The sequence below is a fragment of the Montipora foliosa genome, chromosome 8 (genome assembly GCF_036669935.1).
Source record: "Montipora foliosa isolate CH-2021 chromosome 8, ASM3666993v2, whole genome shotgun sequence".
Taxonomy (NCBI): Eukaryota; Metazoa; Cnidaria; class Anthozoa; order Scleractinia; family Acroporidae; genus Montipora; species Montipora foliosa.
Genome location: NC_090876.1, coordinates 48326896 through 48353394, shown reverse-complemented (window position 1 = coordinate 48353394; position 26499 = coordinate 48326896). Strand labels below are relative to the sequence as shown.

The 26499-nt window shown below is 39.4% G+C and overlaps 3 protein-coding genes across 4 annotated transcripts in view; 1 reads left to right on the top strand and 2 right to left on the bottom strand.

The window, feature by feature from the left end:
• Positions 1-8665: 8665 nt before the first annotated feature.
• On the bottom strand, positions 8666-16089 carry LOC137967667 (uncharacterized). The gene is made up of 4 exons (XM_068814193.1): positions 15890-16089; positions 14633-15598; positions 13745-14175; positions 8666-13479 (listed from the first exon to the last, which is right to left on the bottom strand). Exons 2-4 carry the CDS (start codon positions 15586-15588, stop codon positions 9827-9829), a joined length of 5040 nt encoding a protein of 1679 aa, XP_068670294.1. The 5' UTR covers positions 15589-15598; positions 15890-16089; the 3' UTR covers positions 8666-9826.
• Positions 16090-19313: 3224 nt separating this feature from the next.
• LOC137967669 (ribulose-phosphate 3-epimerase-like) lies at positions 19314-25426 on the top strand. Its single transcript, XM_068814196.1, has 6 exons — positions 19314-19478; positions 19590-19666; positions 20979-21010; positions 23359-23601; positions 24097-24183; positions 25162-25426. Exons 1-6 carry the CDS (start codon positions 19345-19347, stop codon positions 25285-25287), a joined length of 699 nt encoding a protein of 232 aa, XP_068670297.1. The 5' UTR covers positions 19314-19344; the 3' UTR covers positions 25288-25426.
• A 557-nt stretch (positions 25427-25983) lies between these two features.
• The window catches only part of LOC137967668 (extended synaptotagmin-2-like), a 36648-nt gene continuing 36132 nt past the window's right edge, over positions 25984-26499 (bottom strand). For both annotated transcript variants that reach the window (XM_068814195.1, XM_068814194.1), the window contains exon 24: positions 25984-26499. This exon is cut by the window's right edge and continues 140 nt beyond it. The gene's annotated coding sequence lies outside the window, so the exon portion shown is untranslated.

The window sequence follows — 26499 nt, the reverse complement described above, 5'->3', positions numbered from 1 at the left end:
GTAATCGTAATACATCAATGAACCAATTGTCGTGATTTTGTCTCTTGTACTTGCTCTGATTTTTAGCATTGTTTGATTCCGGAGCTGGCGCACCAGTTTCCTAAGAGTGCCCCGTATAATTTCATTTCTTAAAAGAAAAAGGCTGTCGTGGCACTGAAAATGGCATCCCATTCTCCTCTATGCAGAGTAACTCAGAAGTCAGTCTTTGTTCTCCTGTTTTTGGGGTCTTATGCATTATATGCATACAGACCCCTAAGTCAGAGAAACTCAGGCCACATACGACCTCTAGGCCAGAGATGAACCTGGGTCGCAGAGGTGGGAGACACGGTTGATAACCGCTAAGCCATACTGACTCCCCTTTTGGAGGTTAAGCTGATATAAATCACCAAGAGCAATAATACTTATACCAGCAAAAAGCTGTGAGTTGTTAATATCAAATATCTCTTTTCAGAGGGAATCGCTCTGACGAAGGGCTAACGCTCGAAATTCTAGTTGTATTTCAGCCTTCTCTTGATCATTTATAGGGTCATATGAATGTATGACAGTGTCCTGCTTGTTTCTTAGCCATTCTAGTGCTTCTGTTACTATTAAATAGCTGATAGAGATGGTGTAGTGAGCAGCAAAAGTTGTCTTAACTGTGCAAATGGCAATAAGAGAAAGATTAGCAGCAAGTCAAAGCTGTAAAATTCTGAACAGGTCCTGAAATTTGAAGCATACTTAAGAAATCCATTTCAGTGCTGCACTGTTATGGCAAATTTTCAACCAATCACGGATGGTAAAAGTGACACCGCAGTACCAAATTCTGTAAGGGCCCAATGGAGTTAAACTAAGCATAAGACCCCAAGTACGCATTGCGGGCCTGTTTTTGTTTTCTCGTAACGATATCATTACGCTCATGAATACTGTTGTTTTTGAGGACAGATAGCTTGCAAACTAAACTGAACGCAGGGTTGTCGGAACAACAACAAGAAGATTTATTCCAAAATGAACGTAGTTTCCCCGGAGTAAAACTATGAACAGCACGTACTCGATAAACTTACACGGCCTCCGCCAACTTGAATAAACACTGCTTCTGTCACACTTGACTAAACACGGCTAACGCCAACTCTCTTCGCTTGTGAAACTAGTTTAAAGTCTTGCTTGGACTTGTCTACTTATATGCTCTCACAAAAAGATTGTAGAACTTTCTGAAACATTCTAAGTATAGAGACACTACAAAACATATCGATTTAGTAACGCTTTAGCAAGATCCTAAAAATAAACAAGCTACGAACTCTCGCGCAGAGAGATTATTTGACTTTCACTGACCAAGGCAAAAAAGGACTGATTTGCATTTAGAAGTTGTTTTTCTTGCTCCTTGTTCACACTGATCATCTTCTTGTTCACGCCTAGCTCACAGGGATTTTGATAAATGATGAAAATGCTATCAATCAACATGGCAACCACTGATTCATAACTCGCTTGAAAAAGAAAAAAAATTGAATTTCGGCTAGCTTCAGCATATTCACTCGGTCATCACATGAATCAGAAAAAGTATTGCCGCGCCCGAATAGAGAGAAAATCAGTTTACTTAAGGCACGCGTTGTTGTGGAAACATTGTTTCCTCAAATGTTTCCTCGATGTGCAAAGTAATTTAACGAGGAAACATTTGCTGAGGAAGCAAAATGTTTCTGAACAAATTCAGAAACATTTTTGCTTCTCGGGGAACAAATTTTGGGGCCTCAAACGGAGAAACATTTGTTTCGACAACAAAGTTTCCGCAACATTGTTTCCTCCTTTGTGGGCGCGTTTTTACTGGGTTGCCATATAGCAATCCATCAGGAGTGAAATTTCTACGTTTTCTTTTTTTTTTCATGTCAAGAAAATGGAAAAGTAGCGCAATAGGACTTTCCTGTAACTCCACTGCTAAGTATAGTCTTTGTGCGTAGAGTCTTCTCTGCGTATGTTTGGTAGGTTTAAGGGGGTAGCAAAAGTGCCTGGATTGATTTTATCCAGTGGACACAGTGGAATATTTTATTAACCTACAATGGCGTCGAGGTCATTGTAACGTGAATGGCGTTTTAGTGGATCTTTAAACAAAATATACCCTTATGGAGCTCAAGAATGAAACGTCAATTGGATAAACAAGACAGGCAGTGAAAAACATATATCTGGAATCTTAAAAGCGACCTATAATGCAATTTGTATCAAAGTGAGTTGTAGTAGTTTACTAATTGTGTTGTTATGTACAACACTGCTTCATCGTTGGGGTATTTGACGCTTCGTAAGGCCCTAACCGGTGCAGCATTTGACGGTGTTTTTGTGGATTGATCATGTTTAAACTGAACTAAGTTGCATATCTGGGTTGATATTTTATATGCGAGTTGTTTTTATAAAGATTACAAGGATTTTTAGCCATTTTGTAATTCAAGTTTTCTTTCTTGCAAATGATTAAAGGTAGCGATAGTGTTGCACGTCAGAAAATGTTTGTTTAGTCATTCTAGAGTAAAATGAGTTTATTTGGGAAGCCAGCAATATTTCTTTAACTGGTTCCTGGTTAATCCAATTTATTGCTACCACTCACTAGTGGGAAGATTAGTCATTAACAATATATCGCGTCATTAACCATATATCGCTTTAATCTAACCCCAAATTACTCAGATAGTAAAAAACTTCATATGTATCAACCATTCCCTTCGCTTTTGTGTTTGTCAGCATTATGATTTGCGATTATTCAGGTTCACGTGTTCGCAAGATTGTGTTTGCATCTCATAGATGTTTACATTTTTTATTACAAACTCTGCTTTGATTGGCCACTCAACCTCATTGTGTAAATAGTTCACCCTGGAGTCAAAATTGATACGTTTTGTTCTTGAGGAAACAAAAAATAAGTAGTGTTTCGTTTCCGGACTGAGCAGCTCTTGGGACGTCTTCCATTGTAGGAGTTAACTGGAGTAATTATTGCATTCCTAGGCTTTTTCTTCTTTTTTTCGACTTTTTATTTTCGGCATTATTTCCGGGGACATCTAGTTTCAGCGCCTTCAATATCACCCAACTCAGTGCCCTCTGTTTTTGTGTAACATGTACTATAGACAACCCAGTTTACGCTAACGCAGCATCTTGTTCTGTTTTAACAAGTGTGAGCCCACAAAACATGCATTATCGCGTGATAGACACGTGAAGATTCGGTCACTAAGTAACCACCGCGCATGCTCAACACAATGAGTTTCGACCCATGGGCGAGTTCTCTTTTCACGTACTCTGTTAGCAGGGAAGGTAATGTGTGGTGCAAACGTTAGACTGAGAGCAGTCCCTTCATAAATCAGTCGAGCGGGCCGCTTTTCTGAGGCAGTCGTGTTTTGTCACGCAAACGAATAAAAAGACCGAGGGAGGCTTGGGAAGAAGAGGGAAAGAAGGATTTGGTCATTCTGAACGCGTCGCTAACAACAACGGGTGCAGTCCCTACTCTCTCTCCTCTTCCCAAGCCTCCCTCGGTCTTCGTACTGGATTGCGCGACAAAACACGACTGCCTCAGAAAAGCGGGCCGACTGATTTATGAAGGGACTGCTCGCAGTCTATGCAAACGTCTGTTTTTTGTTGCTGTTGTCGTTGTTTAACTTAGTGTGGAAAACATTGTAAATACGTAGATGCTTGAAAATACAATAAAAATTGTTTAAAAAACAAAAAGAAAAAAAGGAATTTGGTCAGTCGTTGCTGACTTGAAGCAAAACGATTTTTTTTCATAGGTTTTGTTGAATCCCTTTAAGAGCTTAATGTCGTGCAAGGACCTTTGATTCCGTTTCAGACAGAAACCTTTACGATTTTTTTGCAGCGGTGACACCTATGTATGTCCGGAAATGCACGTTCAGTAATTGCCTGCAGGCAGATCTTGATATAAGCTTCACAAAGTGTCCCCTGTCCTTCTTCCCGACTACAACACCTCTCGTGCGCGTGCGTGTCAAGAAATAAACGTCGAAAACTGGTCCCTAAGCTTTGCTCCTCAAGACAATTTTAAACAGCCGTGCGCGAGCACTTAACTTGTTGTTTAGCAAATGCTTACGAATTAGTAGGACACTTCAAGTAGTAGCTGTACGGTCAACTACTGATTACTTGAATGAATAAGTGAGAATCTATACAGGGATGAACAATTGGTCTTCAAAGTGGTCGTTCTAATTAGAGAGAATCAATTTAATGTGTATAATTATGTAATTGCCAACGAGTCTACGCAAGGCGACAGCCTTATTAGAGCCGAAGCGCGAGAGTGTTGTGTATGCAGAAAAAACTTCGAGTGTTCCAGAGAAAGTGTAATGTAAGATAAGGTAAAGGAACAAAGGGCCGCCTATCATGTGACTTCAAGAACCAATGAAAGCCCGTGTTTTGATGTGTGATGTAATTCAGACTCGCATGACGCGACATCGTTCACATGGATATTAGGGAACACAGCGGTCAAACGTCTGCGCATGCCCAAATGGATATTTTTTTGCCAGCCGCGGGCCAATTTCCCGCGCAAAATTTTAAAGGAAAACATTGGAAACAACCGGTGTAACGCAAAATCTACGAAACAAATTGAAACGTTCATAGAAATCTGTAAAAGGAAAAAAGGAAAGGTAAAAGGAAAACTTAAGACTTTGCAGACACAAAGTTTATTAAATTACCGGTATTCTGTTGATTTACCATCTCGTTTTGAGCTTTACCAAAAAAGTTATACGTCTTCAAAAACGGCTTCATGCTTCGAGCTGGCAGCGTAGTATATTTTTATTTGTTATTATCAATCATGCGATGCGTGACACCGGAAGCTGACGGCAAGCGATGTGTAAACAAAGGAAAAACTCGTAAAGAAGAAGAAAATTGCAGTCATTCGGCTTGGCTCAGACGAGCTAACAAAACATTGGCAAGGGCTGGAGGGATTCCGTCGGGATCGTGGATTTGTTTGCGGCACAGTAATGAAATCCATCGAAACAAGAAACCATGTTCGTGTTCTTCTTACCTATCCCTGAACGGTTTTACCAGGTCTTCGAAAAGGTTGGAAAAAAAAATTACCAGATTACAGACCTGGGACAAACTGGTGTTGTAAAGGCAAACTTGAGGCCGACAAAAGCTTTATGTATCACGTTAAATACATTCCATGGAAAAGAAAGGACTCCAACAAACAGAAGGTAGAATACCTTTTAACTCTGACATTTCACGAATTATTTCTGTTAGCCCGTTGTACAAGTTAAAACATAAACAAATATATAAATAACGAGGAAAATGTCACTTATTGGATGCGGAGGGCCTACGAAAAGAGGCCCAGTGTCATGAAAATACTGACCAACAAAGAGACAAGTCTAGTTGTGTATATATTTATTTCTAACTTTTGATATCCAGTCGATATTATTTACTTATATTACATTCACATGTTTAATCAAAAGTAAATCATAAGAACGATTAAATCGCTTTGATTTCTCAAGGCCCTTGCAAACTCTTTTCTTTACATATTTCATTTTTTCCGAATCAATTTAGCCAGTAATTATTATTATGTAAGTGGCCAGATTAAATCAAACCAAGGCATATTAGACATCCAGAAAGGAAAAGAGAAGGAAAACAGGTAATTTTCCCTCTTGTTTATTTACTACTTTACTACTAGCAAAAGCCAGAGTGTAAAACTGGAACTGGTTTTTTATGATAACTTAGTATCATTATTTTAGAGCCTTCAATTGAATTAATTTGAACCAATAAAAGGGTACATCTGAAAAATCTGAAATAAATTTTCATGTTTGCATAGATCACAGATTACATGTCCTTTGCAAAAAAGACTTGGGTCTCTACATGCATCAGCTCTGTGGAGATACTTTGCGCTGGATTTTGCAACAGCTGGTATGTACTGGTGAACATCGAGAAGGGCAGATGCCATATGCATCGCTTTTGACAACTATAGATTATCTGGTATGCGAAGGAAGGGAGACTTTTAATGTAAAGGTGGTATCGTAAAATGTCACCTGTAAGAAATTTTCACCAAAGGTCTTAAAAACCATCACAAGTCATTTCTTAGTCCTCTTGCTGCGCAATGCAAACAACTGAGGGCAAACGATATACAGAAGCAAATCAAACAGTTCAGGTGTAGTGTGAATAATATATTATTTATTTCCTTTCTTGAGCCCTTCATTTTAATCATGCCTGTAGTGAGTCTAAATTAAGAGACATTTCAATAATAATAATAATAATAATAATAATAATAACAACAGCAAAAGAATAATAATAATCTTGAAAATAACAGTAAAAATTCCTTTGTTTTCTATACAATCTGCTGCCTTGTGTTACTCCGTAAGAATTAAATCTTAATCGCTTTTGAGAATGAGGTTACACAAATTTAATAATTGTGGAGCATAATACAGAGAACAGTGCATATGTACATTTCAGTATCTTGAAATCCAGAAATCTGGTAATAAATTAGCATGTTCACTGTGATATGCTACATTGCATCCTATTTTATCCCTGAAAGCAGTCCCACATGACCATCTGGTTTGTTGCTCGAGATGGAAAACTGTTTGTCCTGACAGTCACTTCCATTTCCCTCATGGTGTCATAGTTGCTAGGTCTGACATATCATGAAGAGAGGCTAGGCATTTCTGGCAAAAACTAAACAAGAACTTTCATTACAACACAATTTATGTCCTCTTACATTTGTAACATTTCGGTGACTAAAGACCAGTTATTTTGCATGTACAGTGTAGTGTACAGAACGAATTTCAAAACAGATAAATTAGCATTACTTAAAACCTAGGCCTCTTACAAAAGGAAGAATGGTGAAGTTTAAGTGTTGAACAAATAAGAGAACATCTCTGGAAATAACAGGTGAGGCATTACTTAAACAAAATAAAACACGATAGATCGAAAGAACTTTTCATTTCTTAAAATGAAAAAAGAGGAGAGCATTCAGTATTTCTGTTGCAAAATAAATTAATTTATAAAACATGCCTATGCACTTAACTCAAGAATTGTACGTAAGCTTTAAGGATGATATGAATGATGCAATATTTACACAGCTTCTCAATCAAATCACGAGAAGAACACGGCATTTCACCTTTCTTTACGTGTAACTTACAATGATTGCCAATGCTGTGTCTTCTCATGCATGAGTGCCGTAGTATTTTTTGACCATGATAAATCCCCGGGGGGGGTACTCGATGTATCCCTGGTTGGGGAGGTGCGGCGCGGCCCCTCGTACCCTGACCCTGTTTAAGACAAATAATGCTGATTTTCCTACCCATTTTAAGACAGAATTCCGATTTTTGATACCCTGTTTAAGACATTTAACCCAGTTTAAGACAAAAATTGATAAATCGATAACCTGATTAAGACAAAAAATGCTAAATTCGATACCCTGTTCAAGACAAAAATCCCGAAAACCATACCCTGGCTGGCGGCACGTCCCCATTAAGCCCTTATAAGGGATTACCCCCCCCCCCCCCCCCGGGGATAAATCGAACACATCATACGATCAGCTTTAATTTCAAGTACTATTTGACATCACTTCTACATGTAGGTACTGTATGCCGGTCTCAATAAAAAAATATCTACAGACTTACTCGCTTGTGTGGTCGTTTTTAACTCCAGTGAATCGACCTGAGTGTCACAACCCACGAGGTCGCACCGCCATTTTGACCGCCTTTTCGCGACCCTTTTCGCCACTACAACGATCGCACATGCGCAGACGTTTGACCGCTGTGTTGTGGGCGAACATCACTTTTCACCACAGTTTATGGAAACACAATAGTATCAAACGAGATGAATTGACCACCGGGTTGAGATTTCGAGCTTTAGCGTGCTGAAGAAATGTCAGCTCCTAAATCTCAACACTGCGCATTGTCAATTTACTTCCATCAACTCATTCACTGGGGCTGAAACCCCCGGGGAGGGGGGGGGGGGGACTCCCATATGAAACAGACGGGGATGCTCGTCGTCTCGCTTAGGGGTGTAAATTTTGGATTTTGGTCTCGCTTAGGGTGTTCCGGGCAAAGCGCCAATATTTTATGCCACCAAGGTCTCGTTTAGGGTTCTGCGAAGTAACACAGAATTACGCGAAGAGAAACAGAAGTCAAATTTCCTTTTAAATTTTCTTTTTAGATAAAAGCATTCGATGATTATGCCTTTTTATCATTAAAACTCATTACGCGTCGTATTTTTGTGTTTTTAAAAATGCTTTAGTCGTTATTCCGACCCACCAAATCAGTTTCGGTATTCTTATTCCATTATTCCTCTTCACCCCCCCCCCCCCCCCCCTCCCATACTTATTAATAATATCCATGAAAAATTTTGAGATCGACCGGCCTCGTATCATGTATTTTGCGCCATCCCAGGTTGGCATTTGATTGGTTATCTGCGTGTTTCTTTGAGTCATTAACCAATCAAAATGCCTGGTCTGCTACCCTTTTTTGCTGTGAATAGCCCATTTTCGATGTATTAAAATTCAGTCCTAAACAAAAGGCATCATCTCGAGGCTCTGAGGAATAAACTCATACAAATCCTTACATTTATTCCCCAGAACCTCGAGATGATGCCTTTTGTTTCGGACTGAATTTTGATATATCGAAATTGGTCTATTGACTCTTCAGGACTTTTTCTGTAGAGTATTATTCACTGTTAGCTGGTTTCCTTGCGTTTCCGCAGAGGTAAACCAAACAACCAAGAAACCAGCATCCTACAGGATGCCAATGGCACTTCTTTATTCGTGCTTGGTTTTCCTGCTTTGACTTCACTTCTTTCTTTAATGCTAAATCTCTTCACGTCAGTTATTCCGTAGCTCTACCCGCAGTCGACAAAGGGGTTTTGTCGACTCTCTGCGGCAGGCTTCTCCGACCTTTTACTTCTCACCTTCCCTCTCCTTGTGCTTTTCTCACCTCTCCTTCCAGGCTTTCACGCGCAACGATCCTCATATTCACTATGGCACGACATTAATTCTAATATTAACGCTAGACTCGCTCACTTATTGCGTAAACACGGTTTGTTACAATCCTACAATTATTTTCAACACCGTATTGAATCAAACCTTTGGTACGCTAAGAGTAAGAGTTTTTTTTGACAGCCTCTAAGTAAAGTTTATCTGTGATCACGTTATATAATGCATCAATAAATTAATACTAGAAATCAACACTAAAACTTGGCCAACAATTAGACAAAAGGGAAAAAATAACTGTCGATAAACAGGCATGGTAAATTTGTGACGTCTCCCACCCCTTTCCATGTTCCCTCAACTTTTTCTTGGATCTTTGAGCCAGAATGATCACATAGGCTGCAAAAATTCGGATTGACGTAGTTCCGACTAAAGGGTGCAGAAAAGGTTCGGAAAGTTGTGGAAACTAACCAGTGACCACGTTGATAAAGTCAATTAAGAAAGACTGAGTGAAGCCCACTCACTATGATTCGTCCTCCTATAAAATGGGGTCTTCTTGGCACCGCGACATCACAAAATCATGACCTTGTCTTTACGCAAATATCTACTGTACGATGCTTAAAAAACTACACTTTCAGTCTTTGTTTCTGACATAACTGATTTGTTGCTTTCGTTATCAAAAATCTATATCTCAGTTGGGAATTACGTTTCTCGACAGCTCAGTTTGGTCGAAAACCGGGAATAAGCGAACACTACATTTCCGGCACAAGAGAATAAAAACAAATGTTCGTGCATATTTGCCATCGCAAATCATTGACAATGGACATCATAGTGACGATTTTTAATAGTCACCGAGTCAATCTTTATACAAGCAGCTCGAGCGGGAGGTTGGCATCATTTGCGTCAAAGCGTTGATCGTAAGCCCGTAAACATATCTTTGAATAAGTTGATAGATTAACGCATTTCAAAGCAATTTTAGCTTCTTGCAACATCAGCTCCTGCCGAGTGAGATGATAATGGCTCCTGGGCTTCAAAGGTTATTCCATTAGCCACGGGGCCCTGGAGGTTGAAGCTGGTCACAAAGTAGGCCAGCTGTCCTTGAGTGAAATCTCTATCCACTTTGCCAATGCCGGCACTCTTTGCTACATAAAGCTCCAGTTTTCCTTGAATCAGCTCGATGTACGGATACGTTTTGCCACGATCTGAAGATGGCCCCACACGGATTCTTCCCTTACACTCGAGCAACTTTTTTCTGTTTTCAACCATCCAGAATCGGGGCACTGTATCAGACTGAAAATCAGTGGAATATTTTTCTCCCTGGAATAGTGTGTTGCGAGTAACAAGGCGAGACATTCCAGCCCCATCTTTGCTAACAAATAGAGAAGAATGTGTGCTGCGACAATGATTCTGAGACTTCTCCCGGCACGCTTTCAAGGCTTTCAAGTATTTCGGCATGAACTCTAACGCGCCACCGTCTAGGATTTTAAGGAAGTATATAGCCATTTGATAAAAGTAGGGCAGACAATCATGATGAGAGACCTCCAACCATTTTTCGGCAACTTGCAAACCTTGCTCAAGACTGTAGCACTTTCGTCCGGTCACCAGCACGCAAACCTTCATCAAGTGATAAGCCAGACGGTATTCATTTTCCTTGAACACAAGGTCCCCCAAAAGCGTCTGCAAGAAACAAAGATTTTCGTGCTTCAAGGAGTCGATTGAATCACTGGAATTCAGGATGAAAAAGGCCTGAAGCCTCTTTAGTTCTAATACTGACGACCTTGGAAAGTTCTTCATGGTACAAAGTGCTTTGCAAGCTTGAACCACATCTTCAGCATCGCGCCCACGTCCGTTAGAAGGTAGTCTCCTAAGAAAGGTCTTCTTCAATGATAATCTTGCGTTGTTACATCTTCTTTGGGTATCTTCGGGATCAGGTAGGTCCGGTACACTTTGAACAATTCCATCTACGACATCCAGCAAACAAAAGGAATCACTGACACATGTGCGAAAAAAAGGAGGGCACTGGTTTGCCAAGAACTTTAAGGTCTTTTCTGAATCTCGCTGACACAGGTGTTTCATTATCCATCCAATGCACGCCAACCAAACTTCTACTTCACCAATAAGAGGATTGGGGTAAGTTGGAGGAAAGTTGCGAGCATCCTTGTACGCGTCGATCACCTTGCTGGCTAGTTCTTCGAGCCTTCTTAGATCACGTACTCTGCCACTGTTCACATTATACTGCAGCTCAATATAGAGGACGACTCCCTTGGTGTGGCAAAGGCTTTTAAATCTCTGTTTGGCATTGACGGCTTCAAATGCTTGTTCAATGAGCTCCATCGCCTTTGGAAAAGAAGGGGGCTCCATCTTGGCATAAAACCTAGCCGCATTGGAAAATATAACTGAATCGCCGGTCTTCTCTGCCGCGTCACAAAATACTTCTGCAGCGCGTCCTTGGTCAATTCCTTTAAGTTTTTCGAAAAGGACTGAGAACTTGCGCTTCTTCTGGCCATCCTTATTGTAAACAAAGAGATCTTCAAAAAGCGGCATAAGCTCTTCCCGCTGATAAATTGGAAAGAGAAGAAACTGATTTACTACTTGAAACAAGTCAGAGCCCTTATCTTCGCATCCCTTCTTCAGAAGCATCTCCGCAACAGACCGATGCTGCAAGGTGTAACTTTCAGGGGATGACCCCTCTAACTGATAGGCTCTTCCTCGACGACGGAATGGGTTTGAAGGAACCATTAGGTTCAACAGGTGCTCCGTGAACAACTGCTTGATGTCCTCGTAGGTGACAGTTTTATGATCTTTCACAGGAATGAATCTTTTGAAAGCATCAGCTAAAAGGAGAGCTGGCGTTGACTGATTTGCATATAACTGGAGAAAAGCTACTAAAACGGCTATTTCTTGTTGAAGGTTTTCCATCTCGCTCCAAGTGTCGTCAATTATTTCCTTAAGCTTTGGCTGAAACTCTTGCATCATTGCCAAAAGAGGAAAATGAAATACGCGACAGGGGCTCGAAACTCGTGTCCCGTGCAAGGATTCCACAACGAAGTCATTGTATTTCTTCTTAAATTCATTGAGGTCAGCACATGAATCTTCCAGCCTGACATCGACGTAAAACACCTTGTGAACATGTAATGGCTCTTCAATTTCACCAGACGAGGTCTTCGACCCGTGTTGACAACGTAACAGAAGGGCCCGTTTTCCTCTTTTCCCAAGAATCCTGACAAGTCTGTTTGGCAAACTCTCGATTGCCCTTGACTGCTTTCCGTCTATCAGAATAACCGGGGGTGTGTGGCACATTTCCTCAAGGGCTCCGATACGATCAGCCAGTTTGTTTGCATAACTGGTATCTTCGTCTAAGTAAATATGTGAGCGTATTTCTACGAAAGCGCATGGATAAGCTTTGTGGAGATCCCACATCACGCGACGGGAGATAGTGGTGCCGCCAGTTCCGGGTGAATGCTTGATGTCCACAATCATGGAGCGAGTGAGCCTCTTATCTAAAAGGCGTTGAACGTGAATCTGAATATCGTTCTCAATTTCCCGTCTAGCATCGTGGTTGTCATAGAGACTTGCGAAGGAGATCTGATTACCCGAGATGAATAATCTCCTGTGCTCGTCCAAGAATTTTTGGACTTTTTGATCGTCATCGGAGGAGTCGTCAGAAACTGGTAACTCTTCGCACCCTTGATAAAGGATTTCTAGGTGTTCCTTTAGGTAAAGGTACTCTTTCTCACTAAGATCATAATATACGTCTGCTTGAGACGTTGGCATTGGGTACCTCTTTGTTGACGGGGAACAAAACCTCTGTTTTAGGCCTAGATGCACAAGACTGGGGTCCAGATCAATTGAGCGTACCTTCACTTTTTCAAGAACCGTAAGTCGCTTCTCTAGTCGAAAGCACACTACTTTCAGAAGAAACTGATCACCGAAGTTCTCAAACAGGCGATTCAGTGTTACTTCAACATAAGGAACACTCTTTTTGCGGATTGGAAGGATCAAGCACACCAACGGTTTTTGTTTGTCAAACTTGTCTGGATCACAACAGCATCCGAAAAATCTCGAGATTTCTTTCACTGATGTAGCTTCCCAGTCCGCAAATTCTTGAAGATTGTCTTCGGTGTCACTGGACCTACCATTAACAAACAACCACTGGGTTTTGCAGGGATCGATCTGGCGGGCCAGATTCACCATTGTTATTCGTTTTAATTCTGCAGGGGTCCTCATGCTAACCAGGTTGTCTTGCCCTTCCTGTGAAGTGAACTTGTAATACATGCCCTTCTCCTCTGACATGGGATCAAAGTCAAGAACCATCTTCCAAGACATACTTCTTAAAATAGAAAAGCTGTCCAGATTCTCTTCACTAAGGGCATCAGTGACAAGAACATACTGGTTTTTCATGGTATCGAAATCTCCAACTGCATCACAAAACTTTAACCACTCATCCCATTTTGCGCCACTGAGATCTTTTGGACTCAAAGGTTCTTTGGTAGTACCGTCATTACTACTTTCAATTAAAGTATCCAGTTTTTTCTCGATCGAATCCAATTTATTCTCCACATAACGCAACCTTCCATTCTCTGCCAAGAACAGTTCTTTGTAGTGCCCTCCTGCCTGGAGTTGTTCATCTAAAAACGAAACATTAAAAACGTCCAAAAATAACCAAAAAGTCAACCGCATTTTTTTTTCAATGGACCCCTTTAAAGGTTTATTTTAAGGTTCAACAATATTCATTGATTCTAAACCTTCAATAATCTTACAAGGGCAAACTATCCCCTTCTCTTATGGTAACAATACTAGATTTAATAAATGGACACTACTTACAAATCTCTTATCGCTTGGGTAAACACGTTGATGCCTTAAATTCAAGCTACACAACTACTTAACACGAACCTGACTGAAGCTTTATATTTGCAATCTCTGTACGATCAGCACCAAGAGTAATGAAGTGAGTACACAGGTTAGGCCAGAAGATATTAAAGTCAGCATCTGTCATTTGGTCTGTCGAAGGATGCCCCAGTAATTCGTTACGAATCTTTTTTAGTTCTTGCAGAGCATGGTCATGGCCAGGTCTCTTGCTCATCTCCAGGGCACAAATCTTTGAATACCGAAGGACGCTTGTAATGAGTGAGAAGTCCCAGTTATTGATGTCACCTTTCTTGAAATGGACTTCTTCTTCTTTGCGTAGTTTCATCGTTCCCTTGTCAAATGCAGCTGCATCTGATGGCTGATTGTTCCATGTTGGGTGGATTTGCTCAAACAGTTTTCTCAGTGCTCGAAGACCCACTCCATACACCAGCTTGAAAATACATAGAATATTTCTCCTGGAGACAATTAAACATATTTTCTGGTAAGTAGAAGCAGTTAAGAGTAGGAAAACCCTAACCAGCCGTATTAACACAAAAGTGCATCAACAACACACCTCTACATCTACATGTTCAAGCACTCTACAAAGTCCCTTTTGAATTATGGTTGTTTCTGCCTAGGTGGCCTCATAAACCACAAGCCTTTTTGAGACATCAATCATCACAACAGTGTACATGTACATTCGCTCTTTAAAAGGGACTGCTAGCAGTCTATTAAATACATAGCAAGTTTATCTTTCTTTACTCTTACCTATCGGTTTTACGCTTTCACTCTTTTGTTTTTCTTATTTTGTGTCATTTGGGAATAACATAGCCTCTTACTGAGTCCAAAGTTATGCCAAATTACAGTTTCGTATGTCTAAAGAGAGCACAAAGTGTACTTATATGTAGAAGCAAATCAATAGATGCCACATACCCTTCTTTGTCAATCTCAACATTAGAATTATCTTCAGCATCAGATAACTTAACCTCCTCTATCTCATCTGAATGTTCAGTGCCTCTTGTCTCATCTTGCCCATCACAGGCAGGACTGTCTAGATTTACATCTCCTGTACGGATCACTTCTGTAGCTTGGCTGCTGCAACTTTCGGCGTTTTTTTCTGAAGCAAGAAATTCTTCCTCGTCTGTAACCAACTCTACAACGTCATTGGATTTATTCTCAACATACTCAAGACCGCAATTATTATCTGATTCCACCGCATCATCCACCGCCTTTTTCTCGATATATGTAACGACAACTGCCTCTGCTACAGTTTCAGTTTCCTGAGAATCCCCATCATCTTCCACGATGACATCATCTTGAGGTTTCATGAGGTCGTCACGTTGTTCTTCCACAAGATTGTGCCCTATAGTAACTGTATTGACAAGATCTACATCGTTAGCTGCAATTTCACGCACAGTACTATCATAATCATGATCACCAACAGCACCTGAAGTGGTCACATCTTTTATTTTCTTTTTCTTTTTCTTCTTATTCTTCTTTTTCCCACAAGAGCTCCCGCTGGGTTGTTTGCAACTGCCTTCACGTCCATCAACAGGAGGAGTCTCGCTGGTTGAACTCGTGTTCTCGCCAAGATTTGCTTCTTCAACGGGAGGCGTCATTTCATTTGTATTACCTTGTTCAGTTGCAAAGGCAAGATTCGTATTTTTCTTTCGTTTCTTTTTCTTCTTGCGTTTATTTCCGTTTGTTTCCGTAAGCTGTTCCACCGTAATGGCATCTTCCTTCACTTCATGACTTCCCTCGGCGGAAGTAATTTGGGTTTCTTGCACGACAAAGGCAGGAGTCTTCGATTGTGAAAATTCATCGCAAGTATTTTCTTCCCTTAGTTCTGCGTTCTCACCGTCGTTTTTAAATGCTTCCTGCATTGCCATAGTGAAAGCCCTAAGAGGTAAAACATATAAACTAAAGTTCGCCTTTATAAAAAGTTAATAATATCGAGTAAACTGCAATAAATAAATATTGAACAACGCATGAACCGTCTGCCTAAATTTTCACTCAGCTACTGAAGCTGCGAGTAATTATCCACATAAATACAAGGCTGAATAAATAAAAAAGACAAAAGCAAGAATTAATCTTGAAATGTACGATTGAAAAGCATTTCTTTCTAATACCATTCAAGCTTAACGGGTTACAAAGATTAATCTTATACTCGACAAAATACCAAACACATACCTTCCGCCTTCACTTTGTTTTACTTTACGCTCACAGAGAAGACAAAATCAATTCGAGCGATGTTGCGGACCCGTTCTTTGAAGCGTTACTAGTTCCTGGACCAACATTTTATCCCTTAAATGAACCATTCTTGCGAAAAAGTAAACGAAAAATATAGCCACATATTCGAGTGTTGCTTGGAGTTACAGTTCTTAGGAAAAAGACAGCGTAGACCTGGGCCGAGTAAACTAGGGGCATCCCCCATAATTGCATAATCTCTGTCAATAACACCGATAATTCAAAAGCGTTTTAAAAAAATCCTCAACCGATCTTTTCCGGGTAAATAAAAAACAGAGGTTTATCGAGGGCTGGCTCTGCAAAATGATAGTTATTCGAAATGTTCCTAAAAAGCTGAAAAAGTTGCCCAAAATTTTCATGTTATATAAAATAAGGAGCGCATCAATGAGCTCCTGATAAAATGCCGCATAAATAGTTAAACAACCTCCTCACTTATTTTCATGAAAAAGATCTGGGACCAGGCCTTAATTCACCTGAGTGCTTTGCAGATGCTAAATCAATGAGGTTCACACTGTTTTTTGGGTGTTCTTTCAAACGTGTCATCACACTGGCGTTTGTTTCTTCCAGTCTATACGTTTTAACGGACAATGCACAGAAAAAAAAACCCGTTCAGTTCGTTGTTCCCTACGTACTGGATCCTTAGGTTTGGACAAAAAAGACTTTATATCATCAGCAATGGGAACGAGGTCAGCTTTCACTCAGAAAAATATAACCCGATTTTCGCTGTTAGAATAAAATTATTTAATCAAATGCTGATAATAACGTCTTTTAACATAACAAGCATCACTATGCCTGCTTTGATAATCATGTTCGCTTGGAAGCAGTGTTAACATACTAGGGTTAAGTTTTCGATCATTACAGAGGAGACATCATTCTAGCCATGCCGGCTAATTCTCTCAAGGACCATGAATTCGGTCAAGAGAGGAGCCCAGATCTAGATTAACAGACGTTTGATGAAAAAGCGGAAAACATATCAAAGATCGCCGAGAAAGGTCCTTGCCAGTAGTATAAGCGATTCCATAATGGCCAATGGTGTAGCAAAAGTATCGGTGTGATGTTCTGCACAAGATAAGATAGGATAATGTATTTCACGTCATGTACACGGGGACTGGTTGCCCATTCTTCCGCGAGCCACAGGCTCATCTTCGAAAGTGTTTCAAATTGACAAATTAAATTATCTAAGTCTATTTTAACATATACTTGAAATCTATGAGGTAAAATTAAGTAGTAGAATACAATGAATTCAGTTAAAAATATAATAATAATAATAATAATAATAATAATAATAATAATAATAATATTTAGAATAAGTAACTCAATAACAGTTGTTACATTGACACCCGAAGAATTCATATGGGTAATCGAAAAAGAGAAATAGAGCTCCTACTTAATAACACGAAAGTGTAATAATAATAAGAAGAATCTAATACTTATTACCAAATGAGATATCGCCCAAGTTTGAGACTCTGATAAATTCTTTTTTGCCCATGCATCATTTTAGTACTAAAACTATCATTTAGCCTTGTGTGCGTATTACGATAAATGAGTAATATAAATATTTAGGCGATTCTAAAAGCGGAACTTTTCAATTATTATTTATTTAATGTCTTTGTTTTCAGTTATCATCGTTTTATTACAATTAAGCTACATATGACCAGTCCGGCTACTCATTACTATAAATTTAAGTCCGTTTTCTCGTTCTTTTTCGTGCTCTTTTCGCCGTTTTTCGTCACTATTATTCAGCGTGTTTCCTAGTGCTTGTGCTTGCTGTTTCTTCCGCTGCTCGTCACTATAATCTCATCTCTTTAATTCAGGCTCTTTCTTGCTCTCTCGTTCGTTGTCTGTCACTGATATTTCAACAGTTTTCTTGTGCTCTCAGTCACTCTCTTTCACGTTGAGCATCAGTTACTCGTCGCCTGCTTACTGTTTTCTTTCTCTCTACTTCTCTTGTTTCCTATATACATTACATAGATACTGACGAAATACTAGGATTTTCCTTTTTCGAAAGATATCATCTTCACATGTGAGGATAAATGTGTCGTCGTAGTAACTAACACGATCAGTCAATAAAAGCGAGCTTCCCCTTCCTGGTAAGATGCTGATGCTTTTTTGCTGTAATATATTTTTTTCTTCGTGACTCAATTTAACATTATCATGATTTGGTTTTCATACCTTTCGTAACTAGTTTCGTGTTACACAACAGCCGTGTTTTAGCGGTTGATGACCACCTACCACTTAATCGCCATTTCAAAAATGACTAAAACAAGTTGTTTTTATTCTGGACACTTCATCAGTATCTATACAATAAAAGAAATTATTTACATGACCAGGCCCACTTGGGATATTATATACTCAACAAAATATCGCGTTTCTGACTGGTTAATGACGAAAGCATAAATAGGTTATTGAGTGCAAAAGAGGTTATAGAGTAAAATACGGAAGTTGATTTGTAAACAAAGCGATAAAGTGATTTTGTCGAGTATATAATAAATAAATGTGGTCACTCGTGATGTTTTGAAAGTTCTCAAATTGCACTCGCCTACTGCTTGTGCAATTTTGAGAACTTTGAAAACATCACGAGTGCCCATAAATCGTGTAATGGACTCGTGTTCATACGATTTCCTACACTTATAATTATTATTGTTATTGTTATTATTATTATGGAAGTCTATTGAAAACAATTGAATCTTTGATCTCTTTACATGTAATACAACTTTGACCAGAAATGCTAATTTCCTTATTTGGATGTAACGTAGCTAGTGCATTTTCCCGTGCGCGCGTGCAGCTTCGATCTTATCTTTGACCATATTTGGGCATGAAAGCCCCAGCTTTGTTCCAAGGAAAAGAGTTGCAAGTTACACGCTTCAAGGTCATGTGCTTCTGAGAAAGGGAAACAAAAATGTGTTTCCACTCATCTCCGAACACAGGATCAAAAATAGAGAGCTTTAGATTCTAGGACGAGAACGACTACGAGTACGATATTTTCTCATAGGACAACATTGAGCGCGCGCAAACTAGCGTCATTTTGGCGGGAAAAACGTGATACTGTCGTCACTTTAGTACGAGGTTTTGCAAGAATGTCGTCGTTTCAAAACAAGTCAACAACGCAGTAGCAGTTTTGGCATTTCTCGATTAGCAAAAAGGCTCAGTTACCAGCAATAAGAAGAACCGAGCAAATATAATGCTAATAAAGAGTAAGATCAATCGTTCGGGTTATAGAATTTCTAAGTATTTTCGCTAAAAAAAGGACAACCAAAACTCGTACTCGTACTCGTTCTCGTCCTCGTCCTAAAATCTAAAGGTCCCTAATATTTTCGCCCAGTCGCCTCACTTTCAACGTACTCTGGTCAGCGGTTTCAAGGATTGGGTCCTAGGAACCTCATGTAAGTAGGTTAATCATGGCTTCCAATGGTTGTTGTAAGTGCATGATCGGTCCTTCGATTTTAAACGCGGATCTCTCCTGCCTGGCTGATGAATGCAACAAATTGCTGGAATGTGGTGCAGATTATCTGCATCTCGATGTAATGGACGGGTCAGTAACTTAAAAGATCAACATTACTTGCATTTTTTGCTGTATCACGATTGTGTTCATTCAAGCTGATGAGAAATTGCTGATGAGTCTGTTTTCGGTGGTCTTTTGCAGGCATTTTGTACCAAATTTGACTTTTGGTGCTCCACTTGTTAAGTGCTTGAGGAAAAAGGTACCCGATGCTTTTTTCGGTGCGTAAAAAAAATACCCCAAATGCTCATTTGCTGGTTGACATATTTGACTTTCACATCTGAGGATATTGGTATCGTCATGGTAGCTAAGACGATTAGCCAATAAAACGCCGGCTTCCCCTTATTGTAAAATACTTTTGTGCTGTAATATAATTCTTTTCTGCTAGCTTACATTAACATTTTTGTTGCACAATTTGACGTATCTTGATTTGTTTTTCATAACTTTCATATCTTGTGTCATGTTACACAACATGCATGTTTTAGCCGTTAGTGACCACTTTTTGCCTTTTCGGAAGTGAATAAAAGAAAACCGCTTGGGGATACAAATTTGATCTTCTTATGCTGATAGTACCTCTCACAAGTAAGCGCAGCACTCTAGGATAATATTGCTATGCCCGAGCAGCTAAGTAATATCCTCTATATATGTAAAATACCCGGTATATACATTTTAAGCATTTAGATGACTTTTTATTAGCATTAGAAGACTTTTCCATGTTTGCATAGACTGATTTAAGCACGAGGGGGGTCTGGCAAATTCGAGTTAATTGCAAACCCAAGTCACAGTCAAGCTGGGTTTGCATAACTTTCAAGAATTCTCCCAACCCGCGGAGTGTTAAGATCAGGCTATGCAATCATGGAAAACGTGTGATAATGATTTTAGAAAATATTATATTACTCCTTTGGGAAAAGCATAGATCCTGACATGACAACCATGCCTACATAGTCTCATGCAAACACACATATTTTATCAAATTGAGAGCTAGAACACCATGTGAGTTATTTTGTAAATTAATTTTTTACTTTGTATTGCACTCATATCACTTCATTGTACCCAAAGTTGGATGGAATTGGCTGATAATAGAATACATACAGGGCCACTTAGTTTCATATCATTTCAAGGAAGAAAGAATGTGGCTGTTGTCACATGCTTCGCTTCATCAAATAAAATAAACATAATTTTATTTAAATTATTATTGTTACTATTATTTTTGACAAGATAAAGGTTTTCTTTAAGAATGTATTAAGATAATGATTCATTAGGATTGATTGCTTTCACCATTTTCTTTCATATTACAACGTTATTAAGAATTAATTTAGTTTAAATTATTACTTATCACTAAATTACATTCCTTTTAGTTTGTTAACTGTTTCAAACTTGATGATCGATGCTGAGATTATGGCAAAATTGACATCTAGGTGATCTAGCAGTAAGGCAAGCTGGGTCATGTTCTTGTGCAAAGCAGTAGTCTATTCGAAAGAGAAAAGCTCTAATAATCTGAGATAATACGAGAGTGGTTTTCTTGCTCTTCAGATATGCACATGATGGTGGCAAATCCAGAGAAGGTACTTAAATTAAATCTTTGTGAGCTTTTGATAATGTCCTTGAGATACCAGTAGTTCATTGTGGAATAAAATGATGCATGGGTTTTTAAAAAAAATGTAAAAATTAATGCTCTGTTTATAGTGGATGTGCACTTAGCTATCAAGCTAGTCACAGACACCCCACTTTTAATGATCTAAAAGAACCAATTCAAACTTAACAGAAACATGATTACGGTAAGAACCCCAACTGGCAGAAGGCAACCAGTTGGCTATTTCCAAAGCATGGTAGAGTTGAATCTAGGAAAACCAGGGGTAACAGTATGCAAACCGAATGCCCTAACCGCTGGACCACGCTGCTTCCCGTGACTTTTATTTAAATCAATGCCCGTTTCTTTCTTCTCTTACTTGTTTTTTGTTAAACCATTCATTCCTCAGGAACCCCAGGATTTCCCCAGTTGATGAGTAAAATCATGTGATGTTAGACAGTAAAATCTTCTGGTGTTAGACAGAGTAAAATCTTTAAATTCCCACTCCTAGGAGTCAGTGAGTTAATTACAATGAACTTCAAGAAGAAATCTTGGCTTCAGAAAGGTTTAGAAATAAGTTTTTTAAAAAAACAAGTTGTACAGTACATACATGTACATACATATATTTTTGTCATAACTTAATGCCAGTCTCAGGAATGAACAGCTTCACATCGATAGCTTGCTGGCTAATTACCCTTGCATAAAGCAGGTGACAATACAGCTCAGTAGCATTCACAAGGATCATGCACACTGTCAAAAACCATGCCAAATTAAAAAAAAACCTTGCTGTGATGTTGCCTTATGCAGTTTGTCCAAAGGAAAAAATACCAGTGACTGTCTATCCCTTCTGTATGCTCTAGGAAGTGAGGCTGGTGTAGTGGTTATCATCCCAATCTTCCACCGCTCCAATCACATGTGGGCTGAGTTTCAAAAGATTCCCAACCCAATTCAGGGTTATTCTCTGAGTTCTCCAGTTTTTCTTCCTTGTCAAAATCCAGTCCATGCTACTGTAGTTACATGTATGTACCGGTAACTGTTTCTGCTATGTCTTGCTGGGGTTTTGTGCTCTGGGATCAATCAATCAATCAATCTGAATGGAGGTGTAGTTCAAATCCCACTTCTGAAACCATGTTATAATGTAACGCACTTGCGCACAAATAGGTAATTAACATGTTTTATTCTTATTCAACCAAATCTAATATTGTATTACACGTAATGTTGCGGTCAAAACAATGACTATGCCACAGCTACATGTACTTTAACAATGTCACATGTGACGAAATTCATGATCAATAACAGGACAGACGCATGAAAAACTGACATCAATTTGTTAATTGTATGCTTTTTGGTGCAATTTCATTGCACTTTGCCCTTTATAAATCAGTCCCACTGGAAGTAGGTCTAGAGTGATTTTTTTTCTTCCTTTTACCTCTTTAACCCATTGACCCCTGGGAGTGAGATTATACAGACTTTTACTCTGTCTAGAGCGAGTTTCAATCGAGTGTCATAAAACCAAAACCAAAGACAATTAGTAATAACTTTGGCCAATCGTAAAGGACAGAGACAATCCAGTAAACCAATCAAGACTCGAAGTAATTACACATAGCCAACACAAAGCGGGGAAAATGTGCACGCGCAAGCCACGATTGGTTTTGCTTTCACCTCTGATTGATTGAAAAAATGGTGCGAGAACTTTCAACCAATCACTGAGTTAATTAATTGAAAACCAAAGCAATTCGCTAATTACTTACGACACTCAATTGAAAACCGCTCTAAAGCTAGATGATTTTATTCGTCAGCTGGGGGCATCCTAGGGCATTTGAGGTGTCAGTGGGTTAACTACGGTGGCCTTAAGAGCTGACAGATCATGAGGATTATGATCATGACAATGATTATACGGCTCCTTAAAATTAATTCTCTTCAGCATTTAAGGACAGTGCGTGCCTTCTATTGTTATTGTGCATACGTTCTGCGCATCTCGAGATACTTGAGTGCTTACTGATACAGGGATATTTTTGTGGTTTAAAACTATCCGGAGAAAGTAGATCTTAGCAAGTGCGCTTGGTATCCAGAAAGAAAATTGGGGGTAACCATGCATTTTTGAGAGATAATTAAGCTTCAATTTGAGAAAGAATGCCATACATTGCGTTGTATTTTAAAGCTGTTTACAAAATATTATTCATGAATTATCTTTGGAAAATGCGTGGTTACCCCTGATTTTCTCATTGGATTTCAATAACACTTGTTAAGATCTACATTTCCCTCATAATCATAAACCTGGGCAAAAATACCTTTGAATTAGTAGGCACCGTCCTTAAGATTGCTATTAATTTTGTTTTCCAGTGGGTGGATGACATGGCCAGTGCTGGGGCAAACCAATACACTTTCCACATAGAGGCAACAGACAAGCCACTTGAATTGATTGAGCAGATAAAAAAGGCAGGAATGAAGGTTGGAGTTGGAGTGAAGCCAAACACACCTGTTGAGTCTGTACTGCCCTTGGTCAAGCTAGTTGACATGGTGCTCATCATGACAGTGGAGCCTGGATTTGGTGGACAAAAATTCATGGCAAATATGATGCCAAAGGTAGGAGAAGATGCCAGCAGTTGTAGGGTTGGGAAGAGGACTTTTCACTTGCATTGTACTTCACAACAGTGCAAACTTCTTAGGTCTCCACGTGATAAATTCTTTGTATCACTCTGTAGCAATGTTGCACAAGTTCAAGACTTAGTAAGTTCAAACCCTTTTCCTCGGCGTAAAATTGAGTACACAGATTAAAATTTCAAATTAAGATTGTGTGCTCTAAACAATAATAATAATTGCTTCATAACTTTTTGCTCAAAGCCTTCCTAGGATGACTGCTTAAGTGCTAGGAGGAACGAAGAGGTCAGTCTCCTGTGGATGTGACAGGGATGGAAGAAGGCATGTGCTACCCATGGTACAACTTGTATGGACATCACATTTTGGTGGATGTAGTGAAAAATTAACAGAGACTGCATTGGGAAGAAAGAATTGTTACCCCCCACGAGGTTTGGTTCAGTGTGGAATGTGATTCTCATCTTAATTTGTTCTTTTACCAAGGTGAAACATCTTAGAACCAATTACAAGGTTTTGGATATAGAAGTGGATGGAGGGGTGGGAGAATCGACAATTGAAGCAGCGGCTCAGGTGAGCACATTTAATTATGCAGTTGCTAGACACTGTACCTCAGTTACATGTACCTGTAGCTTTTAAAATTAAAGCTTCTCTGTGGCACGGGATCCTCAAGGACCTCAAGGAAGGGTGAAGGGTGAATGGGGCAAGGCAAATGTGCAAATGCACAGTGATGCAAGATGAAAAATTAAAAGGTCCCTCGGCAGTTATTTTCATCCTGGGTTAAACCATGACATTTGAAGTACAAAGAGAGAGATTGAAAATTTAATTGTGACACAAGGCCTATGGTTTATTGCCCTTTCCCGACCATTGTATGCCTTGACAAGCAACAGGTTATAGGTGGCCTGTCCATGTCCCACATCTTTATCCATATCCAAGTTGAATTTATTCATGGGTGAGACACTTCCACTTAGTCTGTTTCTAGACATTTGTGGTCTGAAGTACATAAAGTAAAAAAAGGTTGTCTCTGTTATGAGCCTAGTAGGTGCTTATCTTCAGTTTCCGTAGCATGAAGGGACTAGGAGTATTTCTACTCCCCCCCCCCCCCCCCACCCCCCAGATGGGATGCTAGTCCATCACAGGGATACCCCCAGCATTTCACTGGTACCCATTTATACACCTGGGTGGAGACAGGTACTGTGAGAGTAAAGTGTCTTGCCCAAAAACAACACATTGTCCCCAGCTAGGACCTGAACTCAGACCACTCGATGCAGAGTCAAGCACTCTAACCATGAGGCTAGCGCACCTCCCGTGAAGTACATAAAGTGTAGATTGCGTATGCTACGCATATACAGAATGTACTGGTTAGAAAATCCATGAATTGAAGACATTTCTGGTCCACATGCCACTAATGTTTATGTCTGGTACATCTGTTTGATCAAAATTGTTTACCATCAACTCCTCACCTACTGTCCAGTCTTTTTCTGTTCTTTACCCCAGGAATTCCAAATCAACATTATGCTGTGGTCTTATTATTTCTGTTTTATTTGTCAGGCCGGTGCCAATATGATTGTATCAGGCAGTGCAGTCATCAAAAGTGATAAACCAAAGGAGGTGATTGACACCCTGAGAGCAGTGACGGAAAAATGGATTAAGATAAACAATGAAGCTTGTAATTAATGCAGGGAAAAGGGGCTCAGTGTCAAATTCTTAATAAGTGAAGTATGATTTCACGGGCTGAGGTAAAACTGGAGGCATGCAGTGCAGGCTTGATCTATTTGTTCTAATATTTCAGATCAAGTTTCCGATGGGAAAAGGAAAATGCGTTCAGGGGTGTCAATGCGAAAAAGCTGGGTTAGCTACTCGATGAACCTGGCAGTGAGTTTGGAAAGCAAGGTTTAAGGGAAAGCTCATTTAATATGACAAGGGGGGAATGAAGATATTGAGGGGGGGCTCCGAAAAATTTTAGACACCCGTAGGGGGGGCTCTGAAAAAATTGTTGGGCTAGGAGGGGAGCTCCAAAAATTTGTATACTTCAAAACCAACACATGACATCATCATACAGATCGGATGGTTTTCAACTCGACAATTATTTAATGACCTGTGCAACTCAGCTATAACAAATGTAGTCTCAGTAATTATTACACTCTTTGTTCATCCCAAAAATGCTTTAGAAAATTTGAAAAATTAGAAATGCACAGGGGAGCAAAGGAATTGGAGGAGGAGTGGGGTCTACCTTCGAGTTTCAATATCTCCCCCCCCCCCCCCCCCGTGTCATATTAAATGAACTTTCCCTCACAAAACCTTTTTCCCTTCAATGTCTTGGTTGAATTTCAGCCACATACATCCCTGTATGATTATAGTGACACATCACTGTGACAGTAAATGATAATTATTTAATTTCCACCTTGCTTTATTTTTCCTACTCCTCTTGCAATAAATAACACAATTTTGTATTTGAAAAAAGAAATTTAAATAACCTAAACTTAATGAAATAATATGCCAAGTACTTTCCACAAACCCATCAAGTTTGAAAGAAGGGTTTGTTTTAAATTAATACTGGCAAAGTAAACTACACAATCTTATGCCAAAAACAATTACACACACTTGGGTATTATAATGCAAGAGGTAACGCATACATATGGAACAATAAATCTGTAACATAACTAGTTCACATTAAGTGTCATCCTGTTTTAAGAACAGTTGTTGGTATAAAGAATGATAAATTCTGAAGCCTAGTTTAAAATACAGTAATCACATGTAGGGAAAAGAACCTTAATACAATGAATCGCTATTATATCACATTAAATTCCCTGGTCATTTGGCACCTTGTCAAATGAAGTTCCATTGTTTTTCATACAGAAAACGTTTTCCATTCTATGCTTGCAGCAT

Coding starts and splice junctions, on each gene's coding strand:
- LOC137967667 (XM_068814193.1), bottom strand. CDS start 15,588: ATGGCAATGCAGGAAGCATTTAAAAACGACGGTGAGAACGCAGAACTA. Junction 14,176..14,632: donor GTTGAGATTGACAAAGAAGG/GTATGTGGCATC, acceptor AATTGTCTCCAG/GAGAAATATTCTATGTATTT. Junction 13,480..13,744: donor AAATATAAAGCTTCAGTCAG/GTTCGTGTTAAG, acceptor TTTCGTTTTTAG/ATGAACAACTCCAGGCAGGA.
- LOC137967669 (XM_068814196.1), top strand. CDS start 19,345: ATGGCTTCCAATGGTTGTTGTAAGTGCATGATCGGTCCTTCGATTTTA. Junction 21,011..23,358: donor TGGTGGCAAATCCAGAGAAG/GTACTTAAATTA, acceptor TTTGTTTTCCAG/TGGGTGGATGACATGGCCAG. Junction 23,602..24,096: donor TGGCAAATATGATGCCAAAG/GTAGGAGAAGAT, acceptor TCTTTTACCAAG/GTGAAACATCTTAGAACCAA.